This window comes from Ovis canadensis, chromosome 11 (genome assembly GCF_042477335.2).
Source record: "Ovis canadensis isolate MfBH-ARS-UI-01 breed Bighorn chromosome 11, ARS-UI_OviCan_v2, whole genome shotgun sequence".
In the NCBI taxonomy this organism is placed as follows: domain Eukaryota; kingdom Metazoa; phylum Chordata; class Mammalia; order Artiodactyla; family Bovidae; genus Ovis; species Ovis canadensis.
In genome coordinates this window covers 31,084,154-31,109,336 of record NC_091255.1, presented here as the reverse complement: position 1 = coordinate 31,109,336, position 25,183 = coordinate 31,084,154, and the positions used below count along the sequence as shown (strand labels likewise).

The 25,183-nt window shown below is 37.2% G+C and overlaps 1 protein-coding gene across 3 annotated transcripts in view; it reads left to right on the top strand.

Annotated features, from left to right (window-relative positions):
- Positions 1–17,406, top strand: part of YWHAE (tyrosine 3-monooxygenase/tryptophan 5-monooxygenase activation protein epsilon) — a 54,298-nt gene extending 36,892 nt beyond the window's left edge. For 2 of the 3 annotated variants that reach the window (XM_069603110.1, XM_069603111.1), the window contains exons 3-7: positions 5,365–5,564; positions 8,884–8,990; positions 9,635–9,841; positions 11,887–12,023; positions 16,450–17,406. In XM_069603110.1, the coding sequence (XP_069459211.1) occupies positions 5,365–5,564; positions 8,884–8,990; positions 9,635–9,841; positions 11,887–12,023; positions 16,450–16,502 (704 nt within the window). In that variant the 3' untranslated portion in view covers positions 16,503–17,406. Of the gene's footprint in view, positions 1–5,364; positions 5,565–8,883; positions 8,991–9,634; positions 9,842–11,886; positions 12,024–14,802; positions 14,850–16,449 lie in introns of all 3 variants that reach the window. The other variant, XM_069603112.1, reaches the window with a different exon arrangement.
- Positions 17,407–25,183: the final 7,777 nt, after the last annotated feature.

Sequence of the window (25,183 nt, the reverse complement as noted above, 5' to 3'; positions counted from 1 at the left end):
ACTACAGAGTTTGGGACAGAGCTACTTGGTTTATCTTCATTGTGTGTGTGGGCTAGTGTATGTGTGAGAGAGAAAGAAAATACACAAAATAACAAAATTTACCATATTGATTATTTTTAAATGTATAGTTCAGTGGTGGTAAATAAATACATTCATATTTTTGTGTAGCCATTACTATCCACCCCTATAATTCTTTTCATTTGTAAAGTGGAAACTATCCATTAAACAGTAACTTCACTTTCTCCCTTCAGCCTCTGGCAACTAATATTATACTTTATGACTAATTTAAGTATCTCATACAAGTGGAATTGTACAATATTTGTCTTTTTGTGACTAGTTTCTTTCACTTAGCATACTGTTCTCAATGTTCATCTCTGTTGTAGCATATTGCAGAATTTCCTTACTTTTTAATAGTCCATTGCAAGTGTATACTATGTTTTGCTTATCTATTAATTGATGGATTCATTGATGGACACTTGGTTGCATCCATGTTTTAACTATTGTGAATAATGCTGCTATAAAAATACTCAAATATATCCCTTTAAGACCCTGCTTTCAGTTGTTTTCGGTATTTGCCAAGAAGGGGGAATTGCTGGGTCATGTGGTAATTCTATTCAGAAATTTTCAAGGAGCCACCATACTTGTTTACACAGCAACTGTACCATTTTACATGTCCACTAATAGGACACGGGGTCCAATTTCTCCACATTCTTGCCAACACCTGTTTTCTGGTTTCTTAATAGTGGCCATCTTAAGGGGTGTGAAGTGGTAGGTCATCTTAGTCTTTTAAATAGATAAAGAGCTGGATTTTTTTCCCCTGTTGACTGTTTCTGTAAACATACCCTATACCCTAAGGTGCTCTCCATTGGAAATCAAATCTGGTTATTATTTAAAATGACACTTTTCTATCCTCTGTTACAGACTGCTTTGATGGGTTTATTTCCTGCCCCCTCCTTTTTTTTTTCCACCAGCCTGTCACTTTTCCGTATAAAAGACAAGTCTATAGCCTTCACATTCACATACTTTGTGCCTCTTCTGAATAATATGTAGCAGATGAATCCATAAGGCTTCTAGAATACGGTATACCAAGTTCTCAGAATATACCCAGATGCCTTGACTTTGTATTATGAAAGAATTTTGGTCTTTAGTCATTTCATGTACAGGATTCAAGATCAGATCATATAATACTATGAGTCTCTCCGTAGACTTGTTAATTGGGAATATTATTTGAATGTAGTATAGGCATTTACTGCTTCCCAGGAGGTGCTAGTGGTAAAGAACTCGCCTGGCAAGGCAGGAGACATAAGAGACAAGAGTTCGATCCCAGGGTTGGGAAGATCCCCTGGAGGAGGAAATGGCAACCCATTCCAGTATTCTTGCAGGGATAATCCCACGGACAGAGGAACCTGGAGGGCTACAGTCCATGGGGTTGCAAAGAACTGGACACAACTGAAATGGTTTAGTGCACACAGCAGGGTAGTCAGTAACAAACAGAGGCAAGCTGGTTCAGTGTAATGGACTAGGCTGTTAATGAAGGAGAAATGACCTGGAACAAAACAAGCTTAGTATTTGGTTCAGACGTCCTTTGAGTTGTGAGGATTACATATTTCAGGGTTTCTGTAACAGTGGGGATTTTCAGTCAGCTACCCATTGTCCCTCTAACTATCAAGAGTCCCAGGAATTGTACAAGAGTCCCCTCATGTACCCAACTCTGCCTCCACAAATAGTGATTTGATCGTGAAATTGCTGTTCTCTGGTTCATAAATTGTGAACATATCTGCTGCAGAGAGATTTGACAGCCTCCCTTCGTGCAAGAAATGCTGAGATCTCATTGATAAAAATAGTTGCTGCAAAGGTGATTTCATGAAATGCTAATTGTGTTTGAGAAGTTTATGTGAATACAACAAATGTTAATCCTCTGCTGTTGGAGGTTTTAAGGGTGTGACTAGTCTAGAATTTTGGAGAAATAGGGTTTTCACATGGTTTGGTGGGGGTGTATTGTAGTTAGGATTATGTTTCTATTGCTGGTGTTAAACGGATGCTAAGTGTTAAAAGGTGTTAAGGATGACACCAGTGTTACGAGAATTTCACTATAGTCATAATTTGCACAAATTGATACAAAGCACTGGTTGTAAGACTTCTAGCAGCATCATGAAGCTCTTTCCTTTTCTTATTCATGCTACCCTTAGTCTTATTCCTCCTGGAATGGAGACATTTCTGAAGGCAAAGAGCTGTGAGTAGTTGTTGGGCTTTTAAAAAGTAACTAAATTTATTTGACTGCCCTGGGTCTTAGTTGTGGCATGTAGGTTTTTTTGTGTTTTTGTTTTTTTTTTTAAGTTGCAGCATGTGGGATCTGGTTCCCTAACTAGGGATTGAGCCCAGGTCCCCTGCATTGGGAGCTTGGAGTCCTAACCACTGGACCACCAGGGATTCCCTGCTTTTAAACTCAGTAATTAAAAAGCAGGTAACTCAAAAACTGACAAAGCATCAAAAGGATATTTTCCAAAGAGCATGTACAAATAGCCAGTTAGCATATGAAAAGATACTCAGCATCATTAGTCATTAAGGAAGTGCAAATCAAAATCTGAGGTACCTCTTGATGCCCACTAGGATGACTTTAAAAAAAAAAAAAGGAAACTAACCAGTGTTGGTGAGATTATGGAGATATTAGACTCATCCTCACTTGCTGACCCTATTTATAGTGTCAGTTTTTAAGTATATATTCAAGAGACTTGTGTGCATTCTTACATGAATGTTTATAGGAGCATTATTCATAATAGCTAAAAAGTGGGAAGTCAGTGTACAAAAGTACATTAACTGAACGGGTGAATAAAGTGTGGCATAGATATATATAGTTGTGTAGTTGCTCAGTCATGTCCATCTCTCTGCGAACTCATGGACTCTAGCCCACCAGGCTCCTCTGTCCTTTGGATTTTCCAGGCAAGAATACTGGAGTGGGTTACTATTTCCTTCTCCAGGGAAATCTTCCCAGCCCAGGGATTGAACCTGCATCTCCTGCATTGCCGGTGGGTTCTTTACTGCTGAGTTAACCGGGGAATCCAAATTTTTAGATATTTTAGTAATGTTTTTCCATATATAATGTTGTAAAGCTCTGTAATTTAAAAGAATTATTGTCCTTTGTTGGTGTAGCTAGGTTACTGTTTATTTAATTTTATTTAAAATTTTATATATATTTGGCTGTTCTGGATCTTTGTTGCTACACAGGCTTTTCTCTAGTTGCGGGGAGAAGGGGCTACTCTAGTTTGTGGTGCTTGCGCTTCTCATTTTGGTGACTTCCCTTGTTGCAGAGCATGGGCTCTAGGGTGCTTGGGCTTCAGTAGTTGCAGTGAGAGAGCTTGGCAGTTGTGGCTCCCTGGATCTAGCGCACAGGTTCCATAGTTGGAACACACAGGGTCTAACCAGTGTCTCCTACGTTGGCAGGTGGATTCCTTACCTAGTAACCTTAGCTTTTACCTTTACCTTAGCCCTAGGTTACTTTTTAAATTGCTTTGTTGGAGAACTAGTGTGGCAGTGAGCTTGAAATGATACCCCTTAACTCCTAAACACTGCCACAGTCATTTTTCCATGGCTGTGGTTAAAAAAAATTGGATGTTTCAAGTGAATGCTCTCAGGCTCCCACAATGAATTAATGGTCTTATTACCGTATATGCTCTGGTATTTTTTTTTTAAGCTTCAGAATCGCCTTAAAAAATTCAGCGGTATTGAAGTAAGATTTTATAATATACCCAGTTTACACATAAAACTGTTTTAGTAAATGTGTTCAGTTGTGTAACCACCATAGAACAATTCTATTTCCCCAAAATTTCCTTTGTACTCCTTTGCTCATCAGCCCCTCACTTCACCCCCATGTCTTGATAGCCACTTCCTTTTATAGTTTTACAGTTTTTTCTCTTAACTCGATTTAAGTGGAATCATAGTCCATTTAGGTCTGGCTTTTTTCAGTTAGCTTGGTGTTTTTTAAATTCATCCATGCTGTTACTTGTATCAGTAGTTTTTTATTCTTGAGTAGTATTCCATTGTATGGATGGACATTTGGGTTGTTTTCACCTTTTGAATGTGATAAATAAAGTTGCTCTGGACATGTGTATAGTTTATGGTGTAAGAAACTACACTGTTTTCTAGAGATCATACCATCTTAATATTTGTATTAACTTACTGTATTAACTCCCTGATATACTTCCTGGAAATACAATTTTTGAAAACATCATTTTGTGGGATTACACATAATTTAGTATATCATTAAGCAGTGTTTCATAAAGTCACCATCTTCATCATATACTTATTATGTATTATGCATAGAATGTATGCTAAGGATGTTTGTAAAATGCAGATCCTTGTGTCTCATTACCAAAAGTTCTTACTCTGTAAAGTTGGAAGTCACATGGTGGTAACGACATTTAGTCATTTTCAAAACCATAGTTTTAATTAATATATTTGTTTAATTCTTTGCAATTCTTTGTATTTATTTCTTTGCCCGTATCAGATCTTAGTTCCCTGATGAAGGATCAAACCTGGGCCCCCTGCATTGGGAGCACAGAGTCTTAGCCACTGGACCACCAGTGGACCACCAGGGAAGTCCCTTCATTAATTATTTGTTCAGTTAGTGTTTCTTGAGGGGATTTTGGTTCTTCCTTTGCATTCACATGCATTTTATTACATTTTTTCCCCCTGTACTCAAGATCTCCCAATGTTTATCTGGGCCCCTTTGTTTGCTCGCCATCTAGTGGTAACAAGTAAAAACCACCCAAATGAATGAATTCATAGGTGGTGGACAGTCCCCTTCTAAAGGAGGAAGGATTGGAAAATCCAAAGATAAGTTTGTGACTAACGAAAATGCTCACTATATGTTTGCTATATAAATGAATGCCCTTTCCTCCCATGACTTTTTTTGGGGGGGTGGGGTAGGAATTCAGTATTATTTAGTTGGGAAATAATTTGAGAGAAAATGCATTTTAGAGCCTGTAAATTTAAAACTTTTGTCCTAAATGGCCAGCTGAATTACTTTTACTAGGAAATGGGTTAGGTGTACATGCCTAATTGTCTTACTTACATGAGAGAGATGCCTCCAAGCCATACTAAATTATATTTGGTACTATATGAAGTCATTTTGGTTCCATACAATTTATATTCTAGATCCTCTTGTTCTGAGCTCTTAATTTACTTTGTCTTTTACATGTTTTTTAGTTTTTTTGCTCATGCTAGTTTGATGATTGTGAAAGCAATATTTTGCTAAAAAATGTGTCTTTTGTTTTACATTAGCTGGACAGAAAAAAAGATTTACTGTGATAGGGATGTTTTAACAAAACTTAGTTTCTAAGGTCTGATTTTTCTTTTCACTTATAGAAATGGTGGAGTCAATGAAGAAAGTAGCAGGGATGGATGTGGAGTTGACAGTTGAAGAAAGAAACCTCCTATCTGTTGCATATAAAAATGTGATTGGAGCTAGAAGAGCTTCCTGGAGAATAATCAGCAGCATTGAACAGAAAGAAGAAAACAAGGGAGGAGAAGACAAACTAAAAATGATTCGGGAATATCGGCAAATGGTGAGATTGTTACATCCTAGTGTTAGAGTCGCTCAGTTGTGTTCTGACTCCTTTGTGACCCCATGGACTGTAGCCCACCAGACTCCTCTGTCCATGGGCTTCTCCAGGCTAGAATACTAGAGTGGGTTGCCATTTGCTTCTCCAGATGATCTTCCCAACCCAGGGATTAAACCTGGGTCTCCTCTATTGCAGGCAGATTCTTTACTGTCTGAGTTACTGGGTGGCCTGCATATCCTAGACATATCTTGTCATATCCTGTGGTTTAGTCGCTAAGTCATGTCCGACTCTTTGCGACCCCATGGGCTGTAGCCCACCAGGCTCCTCTGTCTATGGGATTTTCCAAGCAAGAATACTGGACTGGATTGCCATTTCCTTCTCCAGGGGATCTTCCCAACCCAGGAATCGAACCCAGGTCTCTTGCATTGCAGTCAGATTCTTTACTGACTGAGCTGTGAGGGAAGCCCAAAGATTGATGTCTGAGGTGTTAGACTATTTAGACCTTAGCCTAGTACACACATTGTTGTATACCTGTGTAGTGTATATTTTATATTTTACTGGATTTACATCTTTTACTCATCTGGGTTGAGAATTAGAGGCTATACAGTATTTTAGGAGAGAGAAGACTTTTTTTTTTTTTCCTGAAAGCTGCAGAGAGCACCACACAAGTAGACAACTAATTTAATCATTATTTCTATTGTGGTGACTACAAAATACTTCATTGAGTACCTTGAAATTACCATTCTGGACAGCTTAACCAATATTCATGTGCCTGTTATGTACATCAGTTGATAGGTAATATGGGTACAAAAATGAGACAGTTAATATCCTTATGGAAGATAGGTCTAGTCAGTTTTTATAATAGAAAATATCAGAGGGTGTCAGGTATTGGTAAATTTATTGTCTCAGATATTATATGTGGGTTTACACTGATGTGTAGTGTTTTTCTTGCTGTGGCTTTTGGTCAAGAAAGTTTAATCTAGTGCACTGGTTCTCAAACCAGAAGTGACTTTGCTCCTCAGAGGACATTTGGTAGAGACATTTTTGGTTTTCACAACTTCAGTGGGTAGAGATGAGGTTACTGCTAAGCATCCTATTAGGCATAGAGTAGGCCCCCCCCCCCCCCCCGTTGAGTGTTGAGAAACTGATTCTAAACACACTTTTAAAAGTACAGTGGAAAACAAACAAAAAAATACAGTGGGAGAAATTAAAAAAACTGTCACAAAGTTAGCATGGAGTGAATTTGGTGGATAGAGGGAAAGGGGAAACAGTATTTGCTGACTTACATGAGATATTTCTAAATTACAAAATATGTGTGCAAGTTACTGTATTTAATCTTTAAATGACCCTGTAAAGGGTAGATATTATTCTAGTTCCTAGATAAAAACGGGTGTTCTGAGTGATTAACATACCTGGGATCACATAGAAAGTGGTGAGCTGGTACCAGTGTGACCATTACCTTCAAACACATTGGAACGAAGACTAAAGATTGTCGGTATTCAGGTTGGTGTTTCAGAGGGATGAGGAAAGGAGGAGGTTGAGAGTGCTGAAGGGAGAAGTCTGTGTGCTAGATTGTGGGATTTGGGGTAAGAAGGAAAGGAAGTAGGAAGCAAAGAGAGGAACTGATAAATTGGGAGAAGATGAAAGAAAAGAGACTGGAGGTCTTGATGTGTCTCTAAGTATAAATAACAGGAGTAAAGGAACTAAAAAAAGAAGTTGTAATCCAGTAGTAAAATATTGGAACTTAAAAATTCCAGGCTAGAATAGCACAGTTAAGAGTGCACAAATAAAGGTCATGGAGTTGAGATCAAGAACTACATTGAAAGGAACATGATAATGCCTTGATGTGTGATACCAGGAATTGGAGAGGTTAGCTGTAGATACTAGTGAATGTGGGTGAAGGGCCTGCAGAGATCTATTGATGACAGAAATTGACATTTTAAAACATAGTGGAGGAGCTTCCAAGGGAGGAAGGGTTTGGAGTATTAAAACAGTCATCCTGAGTCAGTGAGGACTTAAGAGTCTGAATTCAGAAGTCATCCTCCTCTTAGAGCAATCTATCTCTACTTGAAAAGCCATAAAGAAGGTAGTTCATTCAGGAGAGAGCTGGTTTTACTTAGAATCAGTAAGATTATAGAAGATTAGTGGGAGAATTATTTACAATGGAAAGAAGGTTGCAGAGGGCACAAAATGAATTTGGAGAGGTTAAACAATGTCATTGTGAAAGAGTAAAAGTATTATTCACTCAGCTGTGTCCCTTTGTGACCCCATCGACTGTGGCCCTTAAGGCTCCTCTGTCCACAGAATTCTCCAGGCAGGAATATTGGAGTGGATTTCAGGGCATCTTCCCGACCCAGGGATCAAACCTGGGACTCTTGCATTGCAGGCAGATTCTTTACCGTTGGAGCCACCAGGGAAGACATTGTAGTAACAAAATTGAGAGAAGAATGTATATGTGTGTTAAGAGGTAGTATGTGTTTTTGGCATGATAAACGAATTGAAATGAGTGGCAGTGTTTACTTCAGTCTGTGGACTTTTGATGTCGTAGCTGGTTATGGATCTATCAGTAAGGTGATTTACAGTTGAGCATAATAGTGGTTGGGCTTCCCTGGTGGCTCAGAGGTTAAAGTGTCTGCCTCCAGTGCGGGAGACCCGGGTTCGATCCCTGGGTCAGGAAGATCCCCTGGAGAAGGAAATGGTAACCCACTCCGGTATTCTTGCCTGGAAAATCCCATGGACGGAGAAGCCTGGTTGGCTACAGTCCATGGGGTTGCAAAGAGTTGAACACGACTGAGCGACTTCACTTTCACTATAATAGTGGTTAAGGAATGTGAGTCGCGGAGGCAGAATGCCTGGCTTTAAGTTTTTATTCCATCCCTTAGAAACTGTGAGCCTAGCCATGCAGCCTACTTGGGTTCAGGTTTTCACTCTGCTTCTAAGTTCTTTAAGTTAGTTATCTTTGGTCAAATATGGTGATCTTTGTTTTCCCATGTAAGTGGAGACAAAAGCTAGTTTTTTTAAAAAAGCTAGTTAATATGTTGCATTCAGTAAATAGTAATCACAGTCTTCTATAGCTGAACTGTGAGTTGTCGCGCACCCCCACCCCCACCCCGCCCAATCACTTAACTAATGGCATGTAGGAAGAAATACTTCACAGAACCGGAGACAGGTTTTCTCTGCTTTTGTATCAAGAGTGGAAAAGGAGGTTTGGAGAGGGATATATATGTTCTCTTTAATATGGTTCTTTTCTCTAAAACCAGAGGTAGAATGTGATAATTTGTGTAATTTCTTAAATAATTTTTGACTTCCTTTTATTTTTCAGGTTGAGACTGAGCTAAAGTTAATCTGTTGTGACATTCTGGATGTACTGGACAAACACCTCATTCCAGCAGCTAACACTGGCGAGTCCAAGGTTTTCTATTATAAAATGTAGGTCCTATACTAGAAGGGAAGATAATCAGATTAAATAAATCAGATTAAATGTTAGCTGTCTTAGAATCATCGATTTTTCATATAGATTTTTCAACATTCTATTTAATGTTGGAAGGATAGTTAAGAGGAGTGATTCTCAAGACTTAGTTTTTGAATACTCATTTGCAAATTCACTGCTAAGAACAGTCAGTATTACTACATTTAAGATAGTCAGACAATAGCTATAAAAAATGTACTAAATTTTATGTTAACCTATTTATATATTCATTTGTTTGTGTGGGGGATACCCACTAGCTGTAAGCAATGCCTTACACAGTCTTAACATTTTATATAGTTTTTTTTTTTTTTCCATTTCATTAACAAACTGTTGTGCTGTTCTTTGTAACCACTTTCTATGTTTAATTCCGGTCTATCGAGTGATAAAATTTGTTGATTTTTTTTAACGTTTTCAGTTAATTTCTCTAGGATTTTGCTTATACTTGGAAATGTGAAATTTGAGTCATTCCTGAAAGTTTTTGAATTATTGAAATATATACATCTGTTGTTTCATGTTTTTTATCACAACTTGATTTTATGTAATAGAGAAAAATTTTTAACAACTTTAAATGCTGTGTTTTTGTTGTTGTTTTGTTTTGCTTTAGGAAAGGGGACTACCACAGGTATCTGGCTGAATTTGCCACAGGAAATGACAGGAAGGAGGCTGCGGAGAACAGCCTAGTGGCTTATAAAGCTGCTAGTGATATTGCAATGACAGAACTTCCACCAACACATCCCATTCGCTTAGGTCTTGCTCTCAATTTTTCTGTATTCTACTATGAAATTCTTAATTCCCCCGACCGTGCCTGCAGGTAAGTCTCTAAAGAGAAAAAAAACTTGACTGTGAAAGTGAAAAAGGTTACCCCCCCAAAAAATAGCTGCTTGTTTTTCTGTCTTGTTCCCTGGGGCTGCTTTCCTTGACTTGGCCCTGTAATGAAGAATTTTGGCTCTTAACACAACTGTTTTGGATGATACAAAGATAGACCTATTTCAGTTCACTAGGATAGTAGTTAGGATAATTATGTGATGAGGAAAAATTTGATTGGTAGAGTGAAAAGAATCTTGTTACAGAGTAGGAGTAAGGAATGAGGGATTTTCATAATAGAATTATCTTTAATTTTGTATATTAGCTTTCAGTCTTTGTCTCCTGTTCAATATAGTTACGCTCTTAGTATGCATACTGTGTTGTATTTTCTGTTGTAAAGTTTGCCATCTTATTGATATATTTAAAAGTGTTACCCCATTTATACTTCAGATTATTCCCAATTTTGATACATAAATTTAAGGAATATATGTGCATGGTTTTTTATTTAAGTATACGTGGCATGAAGTTTATCATTCTGTGTTTCAGTGTGCAGTTCAGTGACATTAAGTGGGTGTGCATGTATGCTCAGTCATGTCCGACTCTGACCCCTTGGACAGTAGCTCCTCTGTTGATGGAATTTTCCAGGCAAGAATACTGGAATGGGTTGTCATATCCTATTCCAGGGCATCTTCGCAACCCAGGGATTGAACCCAGGTCTCCTTCTGCACTGCAGGCAGATTCTTTACCACTAAGCCACCAGGGAAGCCCGCCAGTTTCCTTTGTCCATGGGATTCTCCAGGCAAGAGTCCTGGAGTGGGTAGACATTAAATACACCCGCAGTATCGTCTGTTGCATCTATTTCTAAAACTTTTTTATCACCTGAAACAAATTTGCCACTAAACAATAACACTATATCCACCTCTGTCTGATTTTCTGATAATCTCTTTCTGTCTATGAATTTGCCTATTTTAGATAAATCATACAATAGGAGTACGCATTACAAAATAACTTCGGTGTTCTTGGGTATGTAGGAATCAGATATTCCCTGAAAGAAGAGATTTTTCAGCTGTCAGGTGGATTCTTTTGAATGAAAAATCAATATTAATTCATCTAAAAACTTTCTAAATGGCTAGTTGAGTGAGTCCAAGCAGGTAATGTATCTTAACTGAAGAAGCTATGGCTGTTCAGGGATAGTATTGGTTGACTCTTTGATTGCCATTCTCTAGTCTAGCCGTTGAACGCACAGCTTCAACCTAAGTCCTTTCCGTGCTTCTGCTTTAATGTGAAGTATGCCATTTGTGCTTTTTCTACCCATTAAGATTGTTCAAGTATGACTTCCTAATTTGCTTACCCTCTTGGGTCCCTGAAGTACTTTTCTAGGTTGGCACTTCATTTTTATGTTATAGTAGCTATTTATGTCACTCCCTCTATTTTAGGTGTTTTTAAAAAGTTCATTGTGGACTCATACTATGTCTCTTTGCTCTTTTTCCTACCTGTTACCAGCATCACTTGATGTACATAGTACCCAGTACTCAAAAAGTAAAGGTGAATTTTGTTTCTTAACTGTAGTAAATGGCTTATATGATCTCATTTTTGTGGGTTTTTTTTCTTTCTTGCTGTGTTAACCTTAAGTTTTATTGGATTAAATAGTGAGATACTGTCCCAGAATTTTTTCTTTTTGCATTAAAACTGTATTAAATAAAGTTAAAGTGACTAGAATTTGGAAATACCTTTCACATGCATATATTTTGATGGTGGCTTGGATGGGATTGGGTCTGCTTGTCAGAAGCATAGTAATAAGTGGAACTCCAACAAGTTTCACTAGTTGCACAGTTGCTGGATTACAAAATTTAAAAAGGAGTTTCATTAGTGACACCTGTTTTCAGTGCCTAAAGCATTGCAGTGCGAAGCATTCAGTGTCTAATAGTGTCTAGTAGTGATAACTAAAGACATGACTGAGATTTAACTATGTCATTTCTAGAATCTGTTTTTGGACTTGTTTAGTTTATTTCAGACTTTTTTTTTCATAATACATTATGTGAATTCTTGTAGGTTGGCAAAAGCAGCTTTTGATGATGCAATTGCAGAACTGGACACCCTGAGTGAAGAAAGCTATAAGGACTCTACACTTATCATGCAGTTGTTACGTGATAATCTGACACTATGGACTTCAGACATGCAGGGTGATGGTAAGGAGACTGAAGTTAAAATGTGTCTCTTTCAGTTGTTGGATCTATTTACTCATAGAAAATTGGGATTTCTTTACATTATGCTATAACTTAGACTCAGCCTACCCTCCAAACTATCAAATTTTAATTATTACCTTTACAGGAAATGGTATCAAAGTACAGCCTTACATTTTGGTCTGTAAGATAATAATGTAAAAGGCCTGTTTTGTTAATAATCAAAGATTTAAAGATTTACCTGTCATAACATGGGCTAAACTTAGTTTTCTGTTCTGTCAGTTTTGAAAGATGGAGAGGAAGCAGTTCATATTACCATTCCTCAGATTCAATTTTAGGGATCTAAGGTTAATTATATTTTACTGTTGTTGTCACTGTTTTGGCTGAGTGGCAATCCTCATTTTAAAACTTAGATGGTTATAAGTAGATATTTATGGTATCTTTTCTGTGTGGAAATCTTTTATCTAAAAAAAGACTAATTTCCCTCTGTATTTTGTACAACAGATGAAACACCCTGCTCATATAGATCCTTATTTAAGAGATCTGATATAGTCTCTTTGTTTTCTAGAAGTTGCAGTTGTAAATAGTTACTAGAGCATTTTATAAAATTTAATCTTGTGGTTGGGAGTAGGGTAGGTGCTTAATGATTATTCCAGATATCTGTAAGGGACCAAATTTGCCACATTTCTTGATTTTAAAGAATATTTTATTCTACTCATTTCTAAAGAATTGTTTTTACCCATGATAGATCATTGAAAGGGTGGGGGAACTGGACGGGGAGATGGACCCAAACTAGTGTGACATGATAATTATAAGAGTGTTTGTAACTGGCTCTGGTGATACAGGGAGTGGAAACAACATTTGTCATTTTTAGTTACAGATCCTTTAAAAGTATATTACCCAAACTGAAGCATGTTTTGTATTCCTTGAGGCTAGATGTAGTTTCTCTTGGTCAGACCAACATATATTGTATTTGGAAACATAACTTTTTAAAGATGTCTCTGAAAATGGATGTCAGGGAAATGTAGATTGGCACTGAAAGGACAGAGTCAGATTTTAGAATTATCTTATCTTACGGTCAGTGAGAGTTAGGGGGGACTGCTGCTAAAATGCAGTAGCTCTGTGAACCATTTAGAACTTGACGAGCTTTGGATTGAGATTTGTGGTGCATGTGACTTACTTGCGCACTTCACCAACAAAGCCAGATGGAGTCACAGGTTACTTTTCGTCAGCACAGCACTGCAGGCAACCACTATCTGTGGGACTCAAAACCAACTAAACCATCTCTGAACTAATGACTGGGGTTCCTTCCAGCTTTAAATTCTATTGTATTCTAACAATAACTACTAAGAAGAATGGCCAGATAGCTGTGGACTCTTCATAGTCACCCCCAGCTCAGAGAAGACTAATATCTCTCTGCCTGTTTGAGGGGATAAAAGGAAAAAGCATGTGGAGAGTTTGGTAAGCGGTATTGACCTAAAGTAAGCTATACCTCTTTGATCTCTCGGGATATTTTTTGAGGGTGAAAAATACCACCAACAACAAAGGTGATTTTGAAAAGTGGGTTGTTTTTTTGGACACATTATTTGGTACAGATGTCACCTTCTGTAAAGTTGCTAGATTCCAAAAATAAAAAAAAAAGTCTGATTTTCTGTTATCACTCATAACCAAGAATCGATTAAGGTAGATTGTGATTCCATTTATACAGAATCAAAGATACTCTTTTTCTTGGTTATCAAGCATGTTTTATTAAATGGATTATTTAAAAATAAAATATCTTTAAATTTACTATGTTTTCATAGTTGGGAATGTTCTTTGTACAAAATGTTTAATTACACTTTAGGGTAGATTTCTCTTTAATCTTAAACACTTAAACTAGTGAAATTCAGTTGCATCAATTCCTTATGGTTTCATAGATCGACCAATTAATTAAATTTCATTGAGACAGATAATTTTCCTTTTAAGAGGTGTGTTACAAAATATTTGGAATTAGGAAACATAGTTTATCTTGAAAAATTCAAGTGGTCTGTTGAAATCTTAGCAAAATAAACAAGCTGTCTGAAATTACAAATTGTTGATACTAGAAAATTATTTGCCAGTTTTGCTAAAAGGTGTAAGGTATTACATGTTACGTTGGTTTTGTGATTTAGAATCAATGCTGAATGAGAAGAATTTGGGTTATGAAGTTAGGATGTTACTTGCACTTAGTTGAAGGATTATTTAGATTGTTTTCTCCTTTTTTACTTTAAATGTGAAAAGTGGTATAAAAAAACCATTTGAATTGAGGGTTTCTAAACAAAGAAATCAATGAAATTTGTGTTGTTCACAAACCTTTTCTTATACATGCTTGTATTCTTTTTGCCTGCAGAATGCTAATGTCTGTCTGGGTCTGTTCAAACATAATTCTTTAAAGGGAGCACCACTTTTTCTCATCAAGCAATTTCAGTCCTTTTTCTTTGAACCTATGATCAGAGGACTGTTTAATACACATGTTCATAGAGAGGAATCTCTGCTTGTTCCCTTTCTCCCTTCCCAATCCAGAAACTGGGCAAGGAAATACATATCTGAGGAAACGTTTTCCCCCTTCTGTATACCTTTTAAGAGGATATTTCATCCTCTTAAAAAGGAACAGATTATTTCTTAGAGTGAAGTTCATACAAAGTAAGATTCTGAAATCTGATTCCCCTAAATCATTGGTGTTTTCCTTTGTCCTGCTCTTGGTTTATTTTTCTTGTAATGTTGCTTTCATATGATTGTTCTCCCTCCCTTTCTCCTTACAATATAGATTCCTAAAGGAAAATCCAACTCTTCCTTTCCTAAAAACTCTACTTTGTAAGTCATCATCATGGCACAGTGAATTCTGCTTTTAGTTTTGGTTCTTCACTAATCATGCCTGCATATCATCATCTTGTTGCTTAAAAAACTGCCTGTTATACATCCCAGGATGCAAAACCTTTTAAGACATTTATGATCTGCTACCCCTGTCTACTTCTGGTTGAGTGTGACTTCTTTGACAATGTTTTTACGCCAGAGTTACTTGGAACTTTTGGCAAATCTAGTGGTTGCTTATAAGTAAATTAAGAGTGTGCTCTATTGATGTATGTTAACCGTATTTTGGCAGTGTATTGCTGTTGAAAATGAGTGTGAATGTTCTTATCATTTCTTAAGTTTGAATACATTATTGTTCATTGGGAGAACAATTGGGTGGTCCATCATTTCTTCCCTCAGTAAATGGTTGTTTTTGTCTTTTCTTTGCATGTCTTTCTAAATGTGAGTCAAAAAATCTTTATGTACCTTAAATACTTTATTAAAACAATAAATTGCAAACATTTTTATCACAAAAAAAAATGTTTAAATGACTAAAACTATCTTTACCCTTACTGCAATGACAGCATTTACAGTATCAAGGTCTTTAAGACAAGACCATTTAAAAGTGTTCCTCAGAGTTTTGCTTTATGTCTGTAGGGAGCTGGTCTTAGTGTCATTTTTCCATTCTGAATGAGTAATTTAACAAGCAGTGTGAATGGATGAATTATCTGAAGTATCGTGATTGTTGGATTAGTTAATTGATTTTTCATTTATTTTGATCAAACTAGTAACTACTTAGGACTTAATGGTTTATTACAGCACAAAATAATTTAACTTTTATCTGTTTATTTTTTGGCAGAAGCCTGCATGCTTCCTTATTATGGCTGTCTTATGCTTATTAATAGGTAGATGACTGGTGAATAGGCTGGCTTTCGATTGCATGTCATAGTGCAGTTGAAATTCCTCAGGCTAATTAATAATCATGTTCAAAGGGGAGAGAAAAGTGGCATGAGAGAACTGGTCCAAATGCCCTTCTTTAATAACCTCAGTGGTCTGGTTTACTTTGAGCATGCTGTTCCACTCTGGTGTGAGAGATTTGGTTTATGGTTTGGTGCAATTGTCCAAGATACAAAGTGTGTAAAATATTCATTTACAAAAGCAGAATCCTCCAACTCCTTTGAATCATTTTACTGCTCAGTTCTCATGAACCTTCAGATCAATTAGATTTTGCAAAAATTTATAAAATACTCTTGGTTCTTGAAGAGGTGAGGTTATTGAGAAAGAGTATTTTGACTCAAGATATACATGAAAGCTTGAAAATCATTTTAATAATGTGGTTACCTTGGCTGTCTACTTAAGAGCTTTTTTAGCATAAAAACATTGACTTTTACTATGCATCAAATTTTTTTTTTTTTTTTTTCATCCTGTGATCATTCAGGACCTTGATCCAGCAGCACCTCTTGGCTTAGGCATCTAAGGTGTCAAGGATGGTAGAAGTCCTTTGCCTGTCTGTGTTTATACCAGTTGTATTAAATATAAGGAGTCTTATGCTTGGAATGATACCTTTGTCTGTCCCCACAGCAACCTAGTTTAGTAGGTTATAAATTGTCATTCTTCTTTGCAGGTGAAGAGCAGAATAAAGAAGCGCTGCAGGATGTGGAAGATGAAAATCAGTGAGACATAAAAGCCAACAAGAGAAACCATCTCTGACCACCCTAGACCTTCCCATCCCATCCCTCTTGGAAATTCCCCCATTGTCACTGAGAACCACCAAATCTGACTTTTACATTTGGTCTCAGAATTTAGGTTCCTGCCCTGTTGGTTTTTTTTTTTTTTTTTTTAAACAGTTTTCAAAAGTTCTTAAAGGCAAGAGTGAATTTCTGTGGATTTTACTGGTCCCAGCTTTTAGGTTCTTTAAGAACACTAACAGGACTGCATAGAGGCTTTTTCAGCATTACTGTATTGTCTCCTGCCAGATGTGGCAAGATCACCATTAGAAATGGAAATTACATTCGAAAGCCATTAGAATTTTACATGATGCAAGCATCTAAGAGAAAGGTTAATCACACTATATTGGTGTATGTGGTATCATTTTCCCTTTTTCTAATTGTTTAAATTGAATTTTATACCAATGTTTAAACTTAATTGGATGTTAGCTTGAGGTGGTAAAAAGGTTTTTTGGAGAGTTTGTTGTAATGGTTTTGCTGTAAAAAAGTGTTTCAAACTCTGCTGAAATGTTGCTGAAAAGCGTGGTGCTGGTAACAGTTCAACAATCCGTGGCTGCTCATTCTTGCCTACTTTTACTCTCCCTCTGAAGCAGGTTAGCGTTGAAGGTGGTATGGAAAAGCCTGCATGCGTGTTCAATTCTTTGTTTCTTCTCCTCCCCTCTCCCCCAGGGCCCCGCCCCTCCCCTCCTTCGCTCGCTCAACCTCTTTTGTTCAGTATGTGTAACTTGAAGCTAATTTGTACTACTGGATATCTGACTGGAGCCACAGATACAGAATCTGTATTGTTCTTACTGAAACACAGCATGGATTAACATTAAACTTAAATAAAACAAACCTAAATTAAAAATGCCAAACATTATTGTGCCTCTATCCTTTTTCCTTCTACAATAAAATCTCTAGTCTAAATACATTGATTATAGTTTTTGCCTGAATGTGAAGAAGATCTCGTTTTGTTTTTTTTTTTCCTTCTATAAATCGCTTGCTTCCCAAAAATGATGTATGTTTCTGGGGGGAAAATTACCTGTATGTAACCTGGTTCTGAAGAACAGGGAGTATAAATAGTGCAAGTATCCCGTCCTCTAAATCAGGTAACAATGTGATGTTTATTTTAATCATTAAAGTGCCAATGTTTGTTTATAATACCAAATTACTTAAGGATCATCTAACATGCGATTTTTGGAGTTGTACAACTGAAGGCTGGGGTTACTCTCCGCCTGCCCCAATGAGTGGCAGGAATAGAGAAGAATTAAATAGATTCTCAGTAGTACAGGTACACATGGTGAAATAGTAGTACAGTGGTCCTCTTTATTAGAAACACTCGATGTAAGTAATATCTTTGAGAATTTATGCAACAGTGTGTACAGATACTTAATATAGATCATTTTATGTCAGGCATTGAGGTTGATCTCATTTGACTGTCTCATTGATGTACTCCTGATTTGGCGGGGGTGGGGGTGGAGTTGACTACTGTTGAACATTGAGCTTATTTCCAGCTTTGCATTTGTAAATCCTGCTGCAGTAAATGTTTTTGTTAATGGTCTGCTTAAATAGTTGCCTGTGCAGTATCTGAACATTTCTAGATTCCCTGTGTTAAAAAACAACTTTGCAATTGGTAAATACTATTGGGTTGGCCAAAACATTGATTCTGTTAGTGACTACATTGATCAGTAAAGTTATTGGTGAAAATATGTCTTATTTTTACCGAATGAGCCTTTTGGCCAACCCAGTATCTTCCCTCAAGTTATTCCACATTATAGCCACGTCAGCAACATATGAGAGTACCAGCTTCACTGTGCTCAACTCATTGCTAAATGAGATCTACCAAAAGTGTTTCTTGGACTTAAGTTCTTTGTCGGTAAGACTTGGGAAATTAATAGATGAGTGATGTACTAGTAGTTCCTATTAAAATAAGTATGTAGAATGAACAATCATTTTTGTGAGTTGTTTTTCTATCAGATAGTTGGAGGTGATCACATACAAATTATGCTCTCTGGAGCTACCTCCAAGAGCTAATCAGATGATTTGTTCTTTTTCCAGCAGTATTTTTGCCAACTGTATGCTGCATTTCAGTCCAACACTAGAGGAATTTGTAAAACCCTTCCTGCAAATTTTTAAAGAAGCTGCTAATCAGGGTTTTGCAGGCTGCTCCCACACTAATGTGTGGATGCCTGGACTTGGAAGAGTTCACATGAACCAATAGGTAATCTTTTTACAAAATAGTCTGGTTTGTGGAGGTGATTCTCTGTTCAGTTGAGTTGTCAACATGAATTTGCTAAGTGTAAGAGTTCCTTGGTTGCCTATGTAGACTTCGTTTTAGGTATTCAGCAAATTCAGGATGCTGTGAGCATTTTCAGTGACCTAACAGTTTAGGTATGGAGGAAAAAGAGCTTGCCACCCAAAGAAAACAATGAAGAGACATCAGAAGGAGACTTTTGTTTGGTTATCGGTCTTCAGAAAGATCCTGTCAAAGACTGGAAGGCAGTCAAGTGTGGAGACTGCAGAAGTGTGGCAGTGTCATGCCACTTCCTGTGTCTGGTCTGGGAAGGTGCAGTGTTGTTTGTTTTTCAGTTCTTGGTTTAGTCATCTGTGAGGATCAGTTGATTTAAATAGGAACTTGACCGTTACAAACTTGAATGTGATTAATCTTTTAATTATGATTTTTTGGTTTAAAAATGAAGTTTTAAACCCAGAGGTTTTCTGAAATCTTAGTAGTAACAGTAAATGGGTTTATACCCCTGCTTGGGTATTGAGATGGGTGGCCAGAAAAGAAAATCTAGTTTTGTTGCAATTCTAGTTAGACTAGAATGAATTTTAAGTTAGATTGTTGTAAGGGCGTCTTGATGGAGTAGTATAAACACTGCCACTCTTGCTCCAGATGAATGCTGTTTGTGAGTTATAAAAAACAAAAATACCCAATTAGCTGCTATGGTATTGATACTAAGAGGGGTGAGCACGCTGAAAATTTTGCAATAAAGATGAATCTTTGAAATTTTTAACATGTTCGCTGGGTTCCCTGGTAAGGTTCTGGGAAGCTTCACTAGGGAATTGCTTTTCTTTGAATTTAAAATTTTCTTCTTCCCCACTGGAGTGGTTTTTTGTTTTTGTTTTGAGGTATAGTTGATTTATAATGTGAATTTCGGATGTGCAACATAGTCACAGGTTATACTCCCATCTGTAGTTACAGTGTTGACTATATATATTGGAGAAGGAAATGACAACCCACTCCAGTGTTCTTGCTTGGAGAATCCCATGGACAGAGGAGCCTGGTGGGCTGCTGTCCATAGGGTCGCACAGGGTTGGACACAACTGAAGCGACTTAGCGTAGCGCATATACATATATAGGTTGTACCTCTAAATTCCCTACCCATCTTGCCCCTTCCCCCTGTTGCCCACGCCACTAGTGAAAAGGAATTGTGAGCTTTTAGAGGAAGTGGTGATAATGGATCCAACCCAGATCAGCAAAATTAAACGCTGTCGTCATGTAGCGCTCATTTCTTTGGGATCCTAGACTTGTGATTGATAACTGATAGCTAACAGCTAAGACTGAGTATCAGCTGTGTTCAAGGCATACCTAATGTAGGTAGTGCATAGGTCCTTAGTCAGGTGAGTTTTCCATCTGCATTTTGCCAATAGGAAAACGGATAGTAGTAGTCAAACAGAATTCAGAGTTTGGTTTGTATGACTGAAGAGCCCATGCTCATAACCCTTAAGTATTCTTTTTCTTTTAGGCTATTAATGTTTTATTGAAATACACTTTAATTTCTGAGATCAGTATATGGTTTGCAACTGATACATGCCTTTTTGAAAAGCTATAGTAGAAATTAAGCTGTAGTGTTAATGACTAGATTAATTTTTTCCTAGTAGCTTAATTTAGAAATTTAAAAATTAGGGGGTTTTTTGTTTTTTTTTTTTGTATAAGTGGAGCCATTCTTCCAATTTAAAATAAGTTAGCTTGGACAAGTAGAGCCATAGTCCAAACAGATAATAAGTAGTGATTGTGGGTCATCAGGTTGCTGCAGTGCTGTGACTGAGTTTTCCAGATAACCTAAGTTTTCTGTGTTTTGTTTTTGTTTTGGTTTTTTTTTGTAAGAAAAAGTTCCTGGGTTTTAGGCATTTGTTTCTCACACAGTTGATGTTAAGGATGTGTGCTTGTGTAACCCATACATTGTGAGTCATGTCCAGGAGCACTCCTCTGTCTAAAGCTATCAGTGACCACTTTTTTCAGTTGTGCTGAAAGGCTCAGCTCTTGTGCTTCCGTCCTGTATGGTTTGTGAGTCTTCCACTAAGACACTCCTCCGTTTAGAATTCTGTAGAGTTGGGGTAGGCCTTGTTTTAGCACCTAAGGCTTCTTTTCCGTTATTTAGTGGTTCATTTGTAGCCTTAACAGACCACAGTACTGGCTGAATTCCCTCAGAATTTGCTTTTAGCAGAATTTTAGGAATTTTTAAAAACATTTTTTTTCCCACTTAACATCATTCATTGATCATTAAGGAAATGTAAGCCAAAACAAGAGATTCCAATTTCACCTTGAGTAAGAGTATAGTTAGCAAAGATCAGATTTGTAGAATACTTCATTGTGAGGATACATGTTAGAATTTTAATTTTACAAAGGGAACACACCGTTCAATGACAACAGGACCAACATAAAGGACTGCTTCATGCCCGTTCCTTAATTTACCCCCTTATCCCCACAAATAGAACCAGTATCTGGATCATTGTTATTGATCAATTTTTCCTGGTTTTGAAACTTAAATGTAAATGGTAGACATATATAAATGAAAAGGCTTATCCCCCCCCCCCCCCCCCGCCAACATTAGGTTTGTGGGGTGAGGACATATCATTGCCTGTGTATTTTCATGGCCATGTATGATAGTGTTCTGTTACATTAGTATACCATTACCTGTTCTGTGGTGTTTTCAGTTTTGAGGTGGTACAAATAATGTTGCTATGGATTTTTGTGCATGTCTTTTGATATGTATGTGTATGAATTAATGTTGCATAAATATCTTAAAATGGAATTGCTGGGTCATAGAGAATATATGTGTTCAGCCTCATCCGTTCAGTCACTCAGTCGTGTCCAACTCTGCAACCCCATGGATTGCAGCACACCAGGCTTCCCTGTTTGTCACCAACTCCCAGAGCTTCCTCAAACTCAGTGTTTTTCGAGTCAGTGATGCCATCCAACCTGTTGTCCCCCTTCTGCTTTGAATCTTCCCAGCGTCAGCGTCTGGTCTTTTCCAATGAGTCAGTTCTTCACAGCAGTCCTTCCAAAGAATATTCAGGATTGATTTCCTTTAGGATCAACTGGTTTGATCTCGTTGCAGTCCAAGGGACTCTCAGGAGTCTTTTCCAACACCACTTCCAAAACATTGGTTCTTTGGTGCTTTCTTTATAGTCTTAACTCACATCCATACGTGACTACTGGAAAAACCATAGCTTCAGCCTCGTAGATAGTACAAAACAGTTTTCCAAAGTGGTTGTACTGTTTTGACAGTACACTACTGCTTTACAGCAGTGTATGAGACTCTCAGTTGCTCTAAATCTTCCCTGGCATTTGGTATAGTCACTGTTTTTAGTTGTAGCCGTCTGGTGGATATCTTATTCTGGGTTTAATTTCTATTTTCCTGATGACTAATGAGACTGAGTACTTTTTAATGTGATTATGGACATTTGGATATCTTTGCCTATTTTTCTGTAGGTTGTCATTGATTTGTAGGGCATCTTTATATTTTGGGGGGAAATATCTATATATTTAGTGTGTGTCTTCATAGTTACTATCGTTATCTCCCTTTTTGTGCCCTGCTTTTTTAGTATCTTAATGCTCAACATTCAGAAAACTAAGATCATGGCATCTGGTCCCATCACTTCATGGCAAATAGATGGGGAAACAGTGGAAACAGTGCCAGACTTTATTTTTTTGGGCTCCAAAATCACTGCAGATGGTGACTTTAGCCATGAAATTAAAAGATACTTTCTCCTTGGAAGAAAAGTTATGACCAACCTAGATAGCATGTTCAAAAGCAGAGATATTACTTTTCCAACAAAGGTCCATCTGGTCAAGGCTATGGTTTTTCCAGTGGTCAAGTGTGGATGTGAGAGTTGGACTATAAAGAAAGCTGAGCGCGGAAGAATTGATGCTTTTGAACTGTGGTGTTGGAGAAGACTCTTGAGAGTCCCTTGGACTGCAAGGAGATGCAACCAGTCCATTCTGAAGGAGATCAGCCCTGGGATTTCTTTGGAAGGAATGATGCTAAAGCTGAAACTCCAGTACTTTGGCCACCTCATGGGAAGAGTTGACTCATTGGAAAAGACTCTGATGCTGGGAGGGATTGGGGGCAGGAGGAGAAGGGGACGACCGAGGATGAGATGGCTGGATGGCATCACTGACTCAATGGACGTGAGTTTGGGTGAACTCCGGGAGATGGTGATAGACAGGGAGGCCTGGCGTGCTGCGATTCATGGGATTGCAGTCGCAAAGAGTCGGACACGCCTGAGCGACTGAACTGAACTGAATGATGTCTTGAGCAGTTCTTAATTTTAATGCAGTCCAATATATCTGTTTTTCTGTAATGTAAATGCTTTATGTGTCCTATTTAATAAATACCTACTTCAAGATTGTTAAACTTGTTTTTCTAGAAGCAATCTTTGACCTGTCGTATCTAGATCTAGCACCTAGAGTCTGTTTTGTGCATGGTAATAAGGTGTTAAACATTTTTCATGTGGATATTTAACTGATCCAGCAACATTTATTGTTCCATTGGTCTTTTCCTAGTGCCTGTGTAACACTGTAGGTATAAAAGAATTCAGTATCAGGTAATGTCAGTCCTCCATTTTTTGTTGTTTAAGATTGTATTGGTTATTCTTGGCTCTTGGCATTTCCATATACACCTTGGAATCAACTTGATAATTTCAGTAGTAGAACAGCAACAACCACCTGCTGGTATGTTGATGAGGATTTTATTGAATCTGTAAATTGGGAGAATTCACACAATCTTCACACAATTATGTTCTTTAATCCATAAACACAGTCTATTCCGTTTATTTAGATCTTTTATTTTTTTCCTGTGTTTTGTGGGTTGTATTTTGTTGTAATTGTGCCACACAGCTTGCAAGGTCTTGATTCCTCCGTCGGAAATAGAACCCAAGCCCTGGCAGTGAAAGCTCCAAGTTCTAACCACTGGACCACCAGGAAATTTCCATGTTTTGTGACTTTCTGTGTAGAGGTGTGATATCTTTTATTGGACTTATTTCTAGGTATTGATTTCATGTTATTTTAAGTCGTATTTAATCTTTTTGATTTTCCAGATGTTGCTGCCTATATATTGACCTTGTATTTTATTACCTTGCTAAACTAACATTAATTCTAACAGATTTATGTAGATCCTGAGACTGGACAAAAAGTATTAAATGAATGCACCCTTTGCTTGTGTGTGTATCCTTATTTACAAATATATGCAAAATATGTTCACTTAGGCATTATAATAGGAAATTAGAAATAACCTAAACACCCATCAATGTGGCTTGAATTGTGTGGCCTTTCTGTGTGTACTATGTTGCTGTTTTTTTAAAAAAGTGAAGTTAAAAAAAGTGAAAACATTTATGCTAATATAGGAACTTGTTTACATACAGTGTTAATGAGAATAGAATAGAAAATAATATCCCAAATAAAAATAGGAAAATATTCTATATGTGTATTGGACTGTCTTTAGGAAACGTTGAAAGAGAGCTTTTTCCCATAAAAAAGCAGCTCTATTTGACTTAAGTATATAAACTATACAGTTTGAGAAGTTTGGGGATATTATGCACATATAAAACCATCATAATCAAGACAATCAATACAGCCTTCAACCTCCAAAGGTTGAAGGTTTCCTTTTAACTATCCATTGAACTGTAGTACTGGCTTACTCTTTAATTTTTCTATTCTAATAGGTGTTTTTGATTTCTATTTTCCTAATGACTAATGTTGAGCATCTTTTTATATGCTTATTTGCCATCTGTGTATTTTCTTCAGTGAGGTGTCTGTTCTAATAATATTGAATCTTCTGATCCGTGAAGAAGACTAAGCTTTTAAAATTCCAGCGGTGTTTTGTACTGTTCAGTGCACAAGTCTTTCACATCTTTTGTCATCTTTGTTCCTAAGTATGAGTTTTTTGTTTTTGTATGCTTTTTAAAATCCAGTTTTTGACTGCTCATTGCTAGTATGTAGAAATAAGATTGATATTTGTGAATTGATTTTGCATACTGCAGCCTTGCTAAACTCATTTAGTTTAGTGGTATTTTGTTGTTTTCCTATAACTCATCGGGTTTTCTTCATAGACAATTGTCTTAATAGAAAGTTTTTTTCTCCTGCTTTTATCTTCCTGATTGAACTGGCTGGAACCTCCAGCACAATGTTGAATAGAAATGGTAAGAGCAGACGTTTATATTGTTTCTGGTCTTACGGAGGAAAGCATTCTTACACCATTAAATATGACTTTAGCTGCAAGCTTTTCTTAGATGCTCTTTATCAGTTTGAGGAGTTAAATTACCTTCCTCATTTGCCGAGAGTTTTTGTCATAAATGTTTTTGTCAGGTACCTTTTCTTCTATTTAAATGATCGTGTGGGTTTTCTTTTAGTGTATTAATATAATG